General features: G+C 38.8%; 1 protein-coding gene across 13 annotated transcripts in view; it reads right to left on the reverse strand.

Moving 5' to 3' along the window:
- PARD3 (par-3 family cell polarity regulator) overlaps positions 1–16,196 on the reverse strand; it is a 657,871-nt gene that overhangs the window by 153,805 nt on the left and 487,870 nt on the right. For 9 of the 13 annotated variants that reach the window (XM_038392144.2, XM_043509558.1, XM_038392140.2 and 6 more), the window contains one exon: positions 6,494–6,604. The exons of the other annotated variants lie outside the window; for them this stretch is intronic. In XM_038392144.2, coding sequence (XP_038248072.1) covers positions 6,494–6,604 — 111 coding nt within the window. The remainder of the gene's footprint in view (positions 1–6,493; positions 6,605–16,196) is intronic. 13 annotated transcript variants of the gene reach the window in all.

Genomic DNA, 16,196 nt, shown 5'->3' on the forward strand with positions numbered 1-16,196 from the left:
GTAACTGTTGTTCTTTGAGATGTGTTGCTCATGTCCATTCCACTGTAGGTGCGCACACATCCATATGCATGGTCATCGGAGACTTTTACCTTAGTGGTACCTGGAGAGCTGGGTGTGGCGCCCTCTGGAGTGCTGTGCTCATGGCATGGTATATCAGGCTCAGCCAGCCCTGTGCCCTCTCAGTTCCTTCTTGCCCACAACTCCGACAGAGGGACTGGAGAGTGGGTAATGGAATGGACATGAGCAATACATCTCGAAGAACAGTTAACAAAAAGGTGATTTTTTTTCTTCGAGTGTTTGCTCATGTTGATTCCATTGTAGGTGACTCTCAAGCAGAATCCCAGGAGATGGGCTTGGAGTTCACAGTCTTGGAACCGAGAGGGCGTAGGGCTGGCAGCGCCTGATATATTGCGCCATGAGCACAGCACTTCAGAGGGTGCCACAGCTGGCCCTATCGATACCGCTAAGCCAAAAGTCTCCAAGAGCTGCACGTTTGTACGCACACACCTACAATGGAAATCGACTCGAAGAACAATTGCCCTAGCTATGGGGCATTTGGCTATGTTGACTGCATCAAGTGAGGCTTGGAGAGATGCTTTGGCAACTGTCTAGCCTTACATAATGAGGGCCTGAAATTGTTCCCTGTGATCCTGAGGCCGGTGTACAATAAAAGATACAAATTTGGAATAATATGTGAAGTTGTACTTTGCCATCAGGACTTGTAATAGGCTTTTCTGAACTGTAGAGAGGCCAAGCAGTAGCTCTTACGATCCAGATGTTTTAGCTTTATTTGATGGGGTTGAACAGAACCAATGTTGCATTTTCTATTCGTTAACTGCCTCAACTACCAGCGTGTTACTTGTAGGGTGAAGGAAAAAATAGTCCAAGCCTATGGGCCGGATATAGTACTACTTGTCAACCCGATTGCATGTAAGTGGTACAGTGGCTGGAATTTGCCACACCATTGAGGCTGGGGATAGGTAGTGCAATCTTGCCCTGAGGAGATGTATGTGTCTGCCACACATTACATAAGGTCCTGGAAGGCCTTGAAATCATCAGGGTAAGATGATGGAAGAGGCATGACTGCCTCATCTGGTGAGGAAGAGGACTTGTGTGAATGGGGTGTTTCTTCCTCTTCAGCTGGTTCATGTTCCACTTGGGATGTTCCTGTTGAGCAACACTGAAGGGTGTTGGTTGTTGCTCCTGACACATCCTTTTATGAGGTGGAACCCTGTAGAACTGGTCACCATAAGAGGCCCAGGGGTTCCAGTATGACCACTGAGGTGGAGCAAAAGAGATGGAGTGAGGCCCCATGGATGTCCCTGCCAAGGTCTCTGACGTGTTTCCTGCTATGAGTTTCAGTGGAGTGGAGACTGTAATGGTACTGGAGGACAAGCCACAGTTGACAATGGTATGGATGGAGGGTAAGTAGGCTCCAAGAAATGTGTCGGTAACAGTGGTGAATCCTTTTAGTATCTGTCAACAATGGTGATTCAAGCTCTTCCATGAGTTGAAGATCTTCATGAGAGAGCAGCCTAGATTGTACTGGAGATTCTGGTATGGACCTTCAGGAGTAATATATATCACAGTACTGGGGATTGTACTGAGGCTGGGTCAGTATATGACAGCAGCCTTTGCTGGGTTCTAGAGCTGCTGTCTGCAGGGGTGAATTTTCTCTTCTCTTGTCCCGTTCTCAGGAGCGGGGTCTTTTCTTCTTTGGTGGTGGTCCCCTAGGGCCCCTGGAGTGTTTGCTACCAAAGAACTGGAGGCAGGTGGCTGCTCCAATGTACAGGGGATGACTCAGACCCTGTGGGTCTCAGAGAATAGGAGTTTAAGTTTGACCTCTCTGAATTTCTTGCTTTATTAGTTCCTGAATTTGAGTAGATCTTGCATATGGAGGGAATGTGTTTTTTCCCAAAGCAACTGAAGCTGCTTGAATGCCTGTTGCTGCAGGGAAAAGACTTGTAGCAGGTCTGACAGGGTTTGAAGCCTGGAGCCTTGAGCATAATCCATACTCAATGCTGCATCTTGAGGTCCAAGAAAAACAACAGCCCAGAACAGGCAAAGGACAAAAAAAAAAAAAAATGGGAAGGAGAATCCTCCCCATTCCAAAAGGCACAAACTGCTAAATAAGGGAAAAATAAAAAAAGAAAAGAAATACCTGTAAAATTAAGAAAAATAAGCAAGAAGCATAACAAGTCACATGGCTTAGCTAATGGACACTGCAATACTCTGTCTCAAGCAGAAGGCAGCTGAGAAGGAACTGGAGTGGTGGTGGGTCCACCCCTCCCTATATGCCCTTGTATTGTGGCATGAGGATGTCTAGGGTACAGATGCAGACCCGCAGACACATATATAACCTGATGTGGAGCCCCCAGAGGGACACTATTTGAAGAAGAACTGTCTAAATCCAAGTAGTGAACAACCTAGCCAAAGACTTTGAACTTGTTGGAGAATGGAAAAACCCTGGGGAAGGACAAGAAAAACAAAGATGTTAGAATAAGCTGTAAAAAGAAAGTCTCCCTCCAGCCAGAGGAACAGCCCAGAACCAGAAGACAAAACTGGACAGGAGAAGAGGAGAGTGCAGAAGAAGTCTGGACTCCCTGGAAGGCACTAAGACCCAAAAGACACTCAAGAGTAAAGTTATTTTTCCATAGATTTGTGTATCTCAAGTGCTTCATCTATGAGTTAAAATGCATGTATAATTTAGAAGTGCCTTTGCAAAGCCTATGTGTTACTTGCTGTAATTGTCATGAAGTCGACAAAAGGGTGACACAGTAATCCACAGTACACATGTGAGTGGAACTCTGGGGAGGGAGTAGGAAGGCTCTGAAGATACTTGGCGGAGCAGTTGGGCTATGGGATCCAATTTCCCCATGGGGCACCAGACTTGGAGTCTATACACCAGGAGTGTTCCTGAAAGGCCAGATATAGAGACTTTATCATAACCTTAAAAGCCTGTGGCAGCCAAAGGTTTGGGTACAACAGTCAGATGAGCATCCACAAAGGGGAGCGCAGCCAGGGCAGTAACGCTAGCGCTTTTAGTTGCCCAGAAAGGTTTGAAAACGTGACCTGAGTGTAACCAATACAGCAATGTTTGCCTAAGTCTGTAGACAATCTGAAACCCCTGAAGTGTCTACTACCCCATATGTCTCTAAGGGATGTTAAATATAAGACCAACTATTCTGAAGGGACTGCACCAGCATAACCCCACCAGGGGATTCTTTGCAGGGCCGGAGCAGAAGAATCTAGCACATGCATCTCACTAATCCAAGCAAATACACTTGGGGGCCACCCTTCCTCTTGAGGAAGGAAAGGAAAGCTCCTACTATTCCTGAGGGAAAAGAGGGCCCATGCTACTGCCCCTGCCTCTCTGGGAGGAGAGGGGACCCACTGACACCACCACTCCAAGTATTGCACATGGAGGAGCAGGATCAGAGCATGGGTGTCAGGCACAGAGGGTCCCCCATAATGTGGTATGCCCAGAACCCAATATTGCCTTCATCTGGCGCTGAATGGACCCAGTTCTGATCTCTGTTTCAGTGGTGTAAATCCAAGGTAACTTCTTTGCGCTCAGGCTTCAACAACAATGCTACCTGGAGCTGTAAGCTTGTCAGAGCTCATAACCTAAGCAGTTTGGGTCAGATGGTCAGTGCTTGGAGATATTCAAAGATAACTCACTAGCTTCCTTTCTCAGAGTAAACCAGTGCCCCCAGAATGCAGATACACAGTACTGTACTGTCGGGTGAAACATCAACCTGACATCCTGACAATTTACCATTAATAAGTATCCTCTGACAATTTTTATAAGAATGGTGGGTGCTTACTCCAGGTTTCTGACACAGTTCCAATGCAGGTATTTGATAAACATATCTGGTCTATACACCTGTATTTTCAACGGGACAATTTACATACTGCTTTGTTACTGTTGCTGGAACACATGCACCAAAGCTGGCTAAAATGAATTCTCTTTTAAAAAGGAAGTATTATTAGTATTAGTATTGTATTCATAAAAGGCAGTTTTTATCCATTTCAATCAGTGATCAATTGAAGTACATTCATTTGCTTATTTGTCTTCTAATCAATATGAACAAAATACTTTCAAGAGTTTAAGCAAAATACTATTGTAAGCACATTACTATTAAAATTGCAAAGTCAGAGTATAATAATTTTATAAAATTGTGGACATGATTGATTTTTTAATGGACCATTCACTTGTTCTCTGACCCCTAAGGATTTTTCGTTCCAAGCCTCTTACACATAGTAAATTCATTAAATTCAGCCTAGTTCCCAAAAGTATTGCATCATTAAAGGTATAAAGCTTCAAACACCAAACAAAACAGAGTAAGTGAACTGTGCCAGTAAAACATAATGAAAGTGAAAAAAGGAGCCATTATGAACCAGCATCATTTTACTGTCTCTCCCAATAATTATTTCTAGACTTTTCGTTAATTTGCACCGGCAATAATTTATTATGTATCTAATATAGAAAATAGAAAGGAAGAACTACAATCTGACTACGACAATTCAAAACCACCATGGACTGAGTCATAATCTGGTACTTTTGGAAATTTAAGGAAGCACCAAGCACATTTTTGTTGCTATGTTATCATCATTTATTAGTAGTACAGGCCCCTGCCACAAAGAAATTACATTATAATTGTACACATGACACAACAAGAACGAAACCAACAATTGGGGTGGGGATCTGAGGGGAGAGGAAGGATCTGGGTCACAATAATAAGATCATGCTGTTACCAAGTTCTGGCATGTGCATATATTGATGATTCGAGTGAATATATAAATTATTTTGTGACACAGCAGGAATGAGGTTTTAAGGAGAGATTTCCAGGAGGCAAGAGTAGTTTGGTGAATGGGGATTAGGAGGTTGTTTCATACATAGGAGGCTATATAATTATGCAGTAGTACTCAGAGTGACTATTACAATCTGTTTTATGACATGCATATTCTATACTCTCTCCAATATTACTGAGTGCGCGCATAACAGAAAATTTCCCTACCATGAAAAATAATTTTGTATATCATGCAGATTCCAACATTCAGCCTTGATTATATAAACACACACACACACACACACACACACACACACACTTTGTGACATATTTCCTCCAGTTTCAAAATATTCCTTTACAGTTTTATTTGAGAGAGCAATTACTTCAAAAGAATGTCTCAACAAAACAGGAAGACATTTAGTGCTCCTACTTTTGGTTTTATCAACAAAAGGAAAATTAAGCCATAAGTAAAGATCAAAAGCTATGGTTTGGCCTCTATACTAGCAGAAGAGAAACTCAGATATTTACAATTAAACTCTGTTAACAGATTAATCCCATGTATCTTTTGGGGAGCCAAACATCAAATATAGAGTTCGCAGATTCATGTATATTAAGGACAGAAGGGATCATCATGATCAATTAGTTCAACCTCCTTGCATTACACAAGTCATAAAATTTCACCCAGTAATTTCTGCGCCAAACCCACAACTTTTGGCTGAGCTAGGGCATATCTTTTAGAAAAACATACAGTCTTCCACCCCATCCCTAGTAAGTTGTTCCAATGGTTAATAACGCTCACTGTTACAAATGTGCACCTTATTTCTAGTCTGAATTTGTCTAACTTAAGCTTCCAGCGCTTATAGCTTGTTATCCTTTGTTTCCTACAGTAAACTGCCATCTACTCTCAGAAATCTCCCCATGTAGGTAATTTTAGACTGTGATCAAGTCACTTCCTAATCTTCTCTTGGATTTAGCCCTAAATGAAGTAATAAGAAATAACAGAGCCTCGGCCCAGAATCCTTGGGGTCTGCAAGACACAGGGTGAAATTCAGATTGGAAATATTAGCTTGTTTAAAATAATGAGGAGCATACGACACAAACAATATAGAGGCTTCAACGTTAAGGGAAGGAGAACAAGGCAAAAATAGAGGTACTCACCACTCGGTTTTACAATTAACAGTTTAATGTACACATTACTCCATGACAACAAACAGAACTGCAGTGACAAATTTATTTGCAATGATCAAATTTTAAATTCTATTTCTGAACAGCATAAAACCAATTAGTAATAAACTAGGTATGAAAGACTTTAAGGGAAAGATACAAAATGTATTTCAATTTTATATAAATATTTGTTTTCTGAGAAGTCTGTAAAATAGATTATAGAATGAGTCTTGAGAAAAAATTAAAGTAACTCTTTCACGTGCCCTAATTAAGAAATAATTATATAGCTGCTACTGGTCGCATAAAAGATATTGAATGACAGTTTCTTTTGACTGCACTGTTTATGTCCCAAACAAGTCCAGTTTCTCTCTGTTTCTTTCTGTTATATTAACTATATAAACACATCATCATTTGGGTAATTTTATCAGTGAAAACCAAACTTCAGTTGCATGTAAATTCTTGAGTTTAGAAACACCACAAAAAACAAACAAACAAAAACTCTCTCTGCTAATGTTTAAGCAAATACTGAAGTCTACCTCTCCTGTTCTTGCTTCATTCGTATTCTCTCCTCTTCTGAAGTAAGGGCTTCCTGAACTTTAATTTTACCAGTTTTCTCAATCTTGTCATCTTTGCGATGTTTGCCAAACCTGTTAATAACAAAACATTCTAACTTGTCAAATGAACACAAATGTATTTCTCTTTTCCTAAGACAAAGTTGTGCTTATTATCGGAGCAGCTGCTTGAAAACCAGGAGGGGAGACTTCCAAGATTTCTGAACCTCCATTTTTAATATTTTTCTTTTTGTTTTCTTGAGAATTTATAAAGGTGAAGTTTTTTTGTTTGGTTTTTATTATAGCATTGTAAGCTTTTTTCTGACATTTCCAGATCACTATTTTTAAATCCAAAGGCAACCGATGTTTTAAAAATTATTCAACACTACAACTTACAGAGAATGTAAATCACAGTTTACATTATTTTAGGCCCTTCTTTTATGAACTGCAGGAGACAATCCAGAATCATCTATATAATAATTGCTTGACAAGCAATATCAGCTCACTTCACCCTATAGCAGCAGTTGCATTGGCTATAATGGATAGAATTCAAATTGGTGGTTTTCGCCTTTAAAGCCCCAAATGGTTTGAGACCTGGTTACCTGTAGGATTGTCTCTCTCCTTGTGATATGCTGTCGCGATTAAGATCAGTGGAAGTGCTTGAGCTGGACCTCCTCCTCTACATACAGGAAGAAGTTGCTGGCAGAGTGCTCTCCATGAGGGTCCCTCACCTCTGGAACGCCTTTCCCCCTCTTGATTAGCCAGACCTCAGAACTGTTATTTCCAGGAATGCTGTACATCCCACTGTTTTCTGCCAAGCATTTGGGGAGGGGAATGTCTGAGGTTGGAAGTTTATTTATTGTTAGGAGCAGAGTGTGTGTGTTACTTTTTACCTATCATAGATGGAATTACATATTTTATACATTTAAATAAATAAATACATAAAATATTCCTCAAGTTTTAGGGAGTAAGAAAACGACAACTTTTTGGCATATTTAAAGCACAAGGGATAACAGTTACATATCTATTAAGCCCATTGTGTTGATCACTTAAAAAACATTAAGAGTATTTTTTGCATGAAATGCTCTGCTGAAACTGATGAAAGTAGATAGCCACTTGTGTCACTCTTCACTGAGAAGTTTACATCAAAAGTGAAATGAAAGCACTAACCATGTGCAAAGTAGAGCCAGGTCATTCAAATAGCCATCCAGGCAAAACGTTTACAAACAGAAGAATACACACTTCTCTTAAACACTTTAAAAAATTAGTATTCGGAGGAAAACTTTGAAACTAGCAGGAATTTATAACATTTTTTTTCCCTTTTCCCTCCTTCTTTCTAAAACAAAGCCACTGTGTGGGCAGAATACATACCATACAGTGACCCTACAGAAAGATTAATTTTAGGCCACACCATCTAAAGATAAAATTATACAACAGCCAAGTTTATGGATCTTAGGTGTAGCTATACAAAATGAAGAAAATGAGGACTACACAAGCTTTGGAATACATGGATGTTCTCTGTTTTCCCCAGGATGCTCATTTCTAAAATAATCCAGGCCAATGAGGCATGAGGCTAAATTGATCATTAATAATTATTTGAAAGGGAGAGGACATGACAGAGCTGGAGAACATAAAACACTAAAAGGAGGTACAATATTCTGTTAGCAATTAAAATATCTGGTTATACATTGGGATAGTTGCTTTATGTATCACTTTTATAATTAAAATTCAATCAGAGATTAGCAGTACCTGGATAAGATAGGAAGAAGAGTAAAAGGTCAATATGGCTGCACTAGGAGCTTTTTAACGACCTGAAAATCAAAAAGGAATCCTACAAAAAATGAAAAAATTGACAAATTGCTAAGGATGAATGCAAGAATAGCACCAAGCATATAGGGACAAAATCAGAAAGGCTAAGGCACAAAATGAGTTACATTTAGCAAGGGATACAAAAACCAGAAAGAAGAGGTTCTATGAGTACAACAGGAACAAAAGACAAAGCGTTGGTCCTCATTCAGTGGGGAACAGTTAATAACGGCATCAAGAAGATGGACGTATTTAATGCCTATTTTACTTAATGCCTAAGTTTTTACTAAAATTGTTAATTATGTCCATATACTTAACACAATTAATATTAGCAAGGGGGAAGGAACACAAGCCAGAACAGGGAAAGAACAGATTAAAGAATGTTTAGATAAGTTAGATTTAATCAAGTTGGCAAGGTCTGATGAAAATGACCTTATGGTACTTGATGAACTAGCTGAACCATTAGTGATTATCTTCTTCAAGAACTCCTGGTGGACAGGGGCGGTCTCGGGAGGACTAGAGAAGGAAAAACATAGAACCTATCTTTAAAAAGAGTAACGAAGAAGAGCTGGGGGAATTATAGACCAGACAACCTATCTTTGATGTTTGGAAAGATACAAATTGATTTTTTTAACAATTTGTTCCAGTAAGCATCTGAAGGAAAATAGGGTGATAAATTATAACCCACACAAATTTGTGATGCTACACCAATCTAATTTTCTTCTTTGACATGGTTACCGGCTTACTGTGGTCTAGATGAAATTACTGGGGGTTGGGGGAGAAAGAACAACCAGTTAAAAAGTGTACTCAAAGAGTAGTTATCAATGGTTCACTGTCAAACTGGAAGGACATATCTAGTGGGATCTCTCTGTGTCCAGTACCATTCATATTTTCATTTATGACTTGAATAGTGGAGTGGAGAGTATGCTTATAAAATGTGCAGATGACACCAAGCTGGGAGGGGTTGCTAGCACTTTGGAGGACAGAATTCAAATTCAAAATGACCTTGACAAATTGGAGAACCAGTCTGAAACCAAACAGATGAAATTCAGTAAAGACAAGTGCAAAGTACTACACTTTGCATGGGAAAATCAAATGCACGCCCACAAAATGGGGAATAACCAGCTAGACAGTAGTTCTGCTGAAAAAGATCTGGGGTTTATAATGGATCAAAATTGAATATAAGACAACAATCTGATGCAGATTAAAAAAGGCTAATATTCTGGGGTGTATTAACAGGAGCATTGTATGTAAGTCATGGGTGGTAACTGTTCCACTTTATTTGGCACTGATGAGGCCTCAGCTAGAGTTCTGGGTCCAGTTTTGCATGCCACACTGTAAGAAAGATGTGGACAAACTGGAGAGAGTCCTGAGAAAAGCAACAAAAATGATAATAGGATTAGAAAACTTGACCTCTGAGGAAAGGTTAAAAAAACCTGTGTATGTCTAGTCTTGAGAAAAATTGACTGAGGGGGGACCTGATAGTTTTCAAATAGGTTAAGCTCTGTTCTAAAGAAGATGGTGATCAACTGTTCTCCATGTTCACTGAAGGTAGGACAAGAAGTAATGAGCTTAATCTATAGTAAGGGAGATTTACGTTAGATATTGGCAAAAAACTCCAGCAACTTTCTAACTATAAGAATAGATAAGAACTGTAATTGGCTTCCAAGCAAGGTTGTGGAATCCCCATCACTGGTGGCTTTTAAGTTAGACAACACCTATCAGGGATGGTCTAGAATCTAGACTCTAGATCCTGCCTCAGCACAGTGGACTGGACTATATGACCTCTCAAGGTCCTTTTCAACCTTGCATTTATATGGTTCTGTAATCTTCTAAAAAAATCCACCTATTTATCAAATAATAGTTGCTCTCCTTAATAAGACAAGAAAAATTATACATCTCAGGTAAGATTTTCATCCACGTTTTGGATCCTATATGCTGGATGAAAGGGCCCAAGCAGTTTAAAGGAGCGCTAAACCCCAGTATTTGGCCAGAGGATTCCCCCAGGGCCAGAACCATGGAAGATAGCTGCAAGCCCTGGTATATGTGTGCTGGCATGGGGGGAGGGGAAAAGGGGGAAAGAGGCTGGTGGTGAGAGAAGCACCTCAGGGGTCGGGCTATAGCACATACTTCTGTGTGGAGATTCCAGGCAGCATTACGCTCCATAGGCAACCAGGGCCAGACTGTTGTAATTCTGACAGGACCCCAGTGCTGTCTATGTTTTGCCAGAAGCAGCCCAGCATTGGGAAGATGCAAAGGGGACTTGAAGCCACCATGCTCCCTTTCCTACTGCTCCTTTTGGAGCTACACCCTTAATATACAATGAGAAATACAGACCAAACAAAAATGTAATACTTCTTCTCCACCCTAGATAATACTAAAATAATTCTAAATTAAATTTTTTTCTATTTACTAACATAGTTTAAAATTCTTCTAAGGATGGATATAGCTTGCATCATATTATTAAACAATATCCTCTTAATAATAATATAAGCAAGCAAGAACATCTCTCACACATTAATCAGTTTATTTAGTGTTTCCTTAATCCAAGTTCTGCTTCTTAAAGCGTAGTTTTAAAAAATGGTTTAATGCTACTCTAATTGGAACATATACAAATATTTCAAGAATTTTTTTTGACAGATTGAAATAAGGGGTGCAAATTAAAAATACCCTATCTATCCAACAGTGTGAGAAACTGATGATGGAGAGCAACTGAAATCTTGTTCACTCTAATTGCCAACGTACTCTAGGGTTCTATTAATTTTTAGCTTCTTAATTTTTCTTTTGCAGCAAGGGTCAGAGAACATTTCAATACACATGTGAACTCTCAAAGTCAGATTCACAGTTTTAAACCTCAACTCAGCCTATGACAACGATCATTTAATATCAAGACAGTTAAAGATATAAAAGGATCAATTATTTTTCTTTTATTACCTTCTAGAACAGGGTGTCTATTTCAGACATTTTTCAGAGTAGCAGCCGTGTTAGTCTGTATTCTCAAAAAGAAAAGGAGTACTTGTGGCACCTTAGAGACTAACAAATTTATTAGAGCATAAGCTTTCGTGAGCTACAGCTCACTTCATCGGATGCATTTGGTGGAAAAAACAGAGTAGAGATTTATATACACACACACAGAGAACATGAAACAATGGGTTTATCATACACACTGTAAGGAGAGTGATCACTTAAGATAAGCCATCACCAACCCCCCTGCTGTTGGTGATGGCTTATCTTAAGTGATCACTCTCCTTACAGTGTGTATGATAAACCCATTGTTTCATGTTCTCTGTGTGTGTGTATATAAATCTCTACTCTGTTTTTTCCACCAAATGCATCCGATGAAGTGAGCTGTAGCTCACGAAAGCTTATGCTCTAATAAATTTGTTAGTCTCTAAGGTGCCACAAGTACTCCTTTTCTTTTTTATTTCAGACAGGCCACCTTTCAAGTTACAGTATAGCAGAAGAAAGTGCTAACCTTAAAGCCATGGTGGTAGTTTGTTGCATTATTAACAAAGGGAAGAGGGTCTGAGAACAGAGTCCTGTACTTCTGAATCTTTACCTCAAACTAGGATAACCTGTGTGTAACCATCCAAGCAGAGTAAAGTATATAACAAAAATCCTTTTGTTGGTCACCCAGCTGTACTAAACTGGCGTCTGCTTGCTTGAGTGAATTTTCCATCAGCCAATTTGGGGACTGATCCAACACCTATTAACCTCAACAGAAAGACTCCCAGTGACTTCAGTGGACTTAGAATCAGGCCCTCAAAGTTGCTCAACAATATAAGGAAAGAGTGAAAAGAGGGGAGAAAAATTCCTTGGAATGTAATGATAAATACACAGGAGAGTTCATTTCATATTAAAAAAAACAAATCAGATCAGCTTTCAGATTGAGGAAAAATGGTTATATGTGAGCAAGATGAATTCTGAAATGTTATCTATTGAGAAGAGCGTCAGTTAGAAAGAACATATCAATATCTCTGATACAACAAAAATAAACTCCATGTAATCTGCTAAATGGATTTTACTCTGATGCGTTACTGATGAGATCATTGCCATCTGCCAAATCGTCCACATATTTCATTAGAATAAAGAGCTATGGAAGAAATATGCATTAGTTGATTAATGAAAAAAACACAAAAATTGATTGAGACAGAAAAAGTTCAGTTGCATTATGTTCTTTAATAGACAAAGGACCGTCATTAAAAATTAACAAATGGTAAGTGTCTCAAGCTATTCTATCGATGCTTTCTGACGTAAAGTAAGGCATACTCTTTTCCCAGTAGTAGTGACAATATTTTTCTCTCTCACACACACACCCCACTACTCAAAAAGGGTATTAGCAATAACCTATTTAATGTTTTAACCCTGTTGTGTCAGCAAAATTATAAGATTTATATTTTTTTAAATTCTTCTAAACACACAGTACCTCTTTTCATAGATAAAATAAAAAGTATTTTAAATTAAGTGTCCAACGCAATACTTAAAACAAAAAGTTCCTGATTTATGGCAAACAGATGCTTAAAATAGCATCAGCTGCTTAACTTAAAAATGGTAGAATATTAATCCTGAAATATTAATGATCTTGAGAGTTTTCCAGACTTTGGCAAAATTTTAAAATTAATATTTAATAAAATTGCTATTTAATGCAATGTGTGTATTATATATTCCCAACATATATACAGAACATCTGGTGGTCCTAAATGCTCATGTTCTGCACAACCATCTTTACTAACCATGAAGTCTCAGAAAACCTAGGTAGATCAGACTCTGCATGATCTGCCTCCGCAGCATCATTTACCTCCATGTGCCATGGAAGCCCTGCTTGAACTGGGTAATATGGTTGACATGCACATTCTCTTATCCCCCTTTCAAACCAACAAGGATTCCCTGCTTATGTTAAAAAAATGACAGATATATTCTTTCCTCTTATGAAGAGCGTACCCTGGCTGGGTTTTTTGATGCAGCATCCAACAGGGGAGGCCCTGGTTACACGGCTTATTGAGATCTCTCATGCTGCAGAAGCATGTAAAGGGGACCTGCATGCTCTGTAGTGGCATAGATCTTCCATGCAAACGGAGAATACCTCCAGAGGAAACCCTGGGATTCACAGTTTATTGAACAAGAAGATCACTTGCAAAGTCTCTACTGAAAAGGAATACCATCAACACAGACCACTATTACACAAGCTACCAACACAGATGGTCTTTGCATCTATCAGTCATCACCCTTAGAAGGCCCTCCATGCCACAAAGAATGCGAGATGTGTCAAGACAATCACAAGATGCTCCTTTCCCTGTACGTATCCAAGTCAGCATATGCTCTCACAACCAAAATCTAGATCCACTATACTGGGGAGGAAAGACTGTCTTGTGAAATCAGGATGACCCAACTCCTAATCCCAGCTCTGTTGCAGACTTCCTCTGTGATTTTGGCAAATTACTTAATTTCTGTGTGACTCAGTTTGCCCATTCATAAAATGATTAGTAAACCAAGGCATGCTACAAGGCTTGATTCAATAACTTCAATAAAGTGCTTCAACTACTTGGAATGGAAGACACTATATATGGTTAAATGATTATTATTCCATACCAAGCCACTTGCTCCTTGGAGTGTGCATATTTGCAGATCAGGTATGTAACACTTTAGTAAATCTCTCTGTTAAGAAAGTCCATCTTTCTGTAAATTGTTAAACATATGGTTAAACTTCTTGCATTGTTTCCTACAATTATGACCGTTTCTACTTGTTGCTATCATTAAGAGTTGTGATAAACAAATAAAAAGACACCACGTGGCAAGTCAGAAATATGTGAGAAATTAACATCCAATCCACAATACTGCACTTTCAAAGCAAATCATGTGCAGGCTGGGAAGAGCACAGGAGGCAGGGGTAATTTTCTAAGTGACAATATACAGGAGATATCAGCCAGTAAGCAAACAGAGACCTAGAAATATTATCCTTATTCAGCCTGCCCTTCCTGCCCAACTCACTCAGTGATGCCACAATCTACCGTCTACCGTGAGATGCACCATAAATTACTTCCTGGTGGTGAATTGTTATCTGTTAAACAATGAGTTGTGGCATCCCTGAATGAATCAAGAAGGACGGTAACTGATTATGAAGAAAAAAACCTTCCGTTTACACATGACTATCTTGGTAATCAGCAATGATGAGAGTAACCAAAGAAAAAATATATGACAGTTCAAAGGAGATTTTGTAAAATGCAATGCATTTGGAAGTTTGCTCAAATGTAGCAAGAGCTCTTAAAAGGCACACACCCATGAACATGAGAAATATTAGCTTCAATGGTCCTAGAAAGATCAGATTCGATAAACTCAGTGTGTGTTATTTGGCACGGAAAAACAGAAATTTGTTTTTAAAAAAACTCTTACGAGAGATCTGGCCAAATTAAAAGAAGGCTTTTAATCGGTCATGTGCTCTTAATGGACAACATATCCTTCCATTACTGTCATTTAATGCATTTACAAATGCTTTTTGTCCCTCTCTCTCATAGTCAGTATTCACCAGTCAAGGCTTCAATGCTTTATCGGGTAACTCAACACTTATGAGTTCTATAAAGACGTGAACAATAGGATGTAAAAACAACTATTGGGAAATTTGAAATAGAAGATGGGGGGGAGAGAAGAGAACTACTGAGAGTCAATTTCCACTTACAAAGCGAAGGGGAGTGTGATTCTCATTCTGAAGGAGTCACCGATTAAAAGTCTCAGTGCCACAGTACTAGTGATTTTACTGTATAAATATATAAAGGCCTCTACATGGTAATATATAAACAACATATACTGGAACAAAATTTTCAAGTCTATACTTATCAGATTAATCATAAACAATAGCATATTAACATTTGCCAGTTGCTGTCATATCCAAAGTATGGGACTGTGACTTGTTCTACAGACTGTAATTTTTTCTTTTGTGAATTTTCTGTTTGTGAAAAATATTACTCTAGAAGATTTCATGTCAATGCATTTCAACATTATTTCGTTCAAATTTCACTACACAGCTAAAAGGGATCTTATTACCCACATCATGGCTCCTAATGAAAGGCCTAGCATGTCAAACACACAGGCCAAGATGGCCATTTTCTATTGTTGGATTCGTTCAATTATACATATGATGACTTTAAAAATTGTGGATGAATGTGAGCTCTAATAAAGCTACATTATGTGACTTTAAATCACCAGTGTCCACTTAAAGTACTTGAGGAGTGTATTTACGCTGTAGATACTCTTTAGCGTATCCTCTTGACTACTATACTTCTAATTCCTGTTCTGTTCATTTCAATGCATTATTGTTTCAAAATACAATGCTCCAAATGGCAAATTACATCTGGCTCAAGGGCTGATCATGAGAAATACTAGTACTGCTGCCTCTGCCTGAATAACTCTGATAATAATGAGAGATTGATTGTGCTCCAAGCTACCTACATGATGAGAAGGGTCAATCTGAATATTTCTATTAGCTTCTTTTGTTAAACCTAACACTTTGCCAGGTCAGAGGCAAATAATCATACCACATCTGGTTACCATGGTTTTATTTTTCCTAAAGAAGCAGTACAATTTAGAAAATTGGTACTGGTCCAAAGGCAGACCCTCTAAGAAGTGGTAATGAGATATGCATCATAAAACCCCATCCATTCATATAGGCACTTAAGAGAAGGCAAAAATAAGAGTTGGAAGGACAATTTTATCTGACACTTTTTTAGTATTAAAAACAAAGGAAGTAGACCTTAGTATTATGAATAGTCTTTATAAATTCACTTTATAACTGAAACGCTTGCATTTGAGTGTTATATACCCTCAGTGTAAATGTTTGATGCAAAAACCCAGTCAACATGTGCCTAGTTGGCATCTTAGTAAGAAAAAG

The sequence above is a fragment of the Dermochelys coriacea genome, chromosome 2 (assembly GCF_009764565.3).
Source record: "Dermochelys coriacea isolate rDerCor1 chromosome 2, rDerCor1.pri.v4, whole genome shotgun sequence".
Classification (NCBI taxonomy): Eukaryota; Metazoa; Chordata; order Testudines; family Dermochelyidae; genus Dermochelys; species Dermochelys coriacea.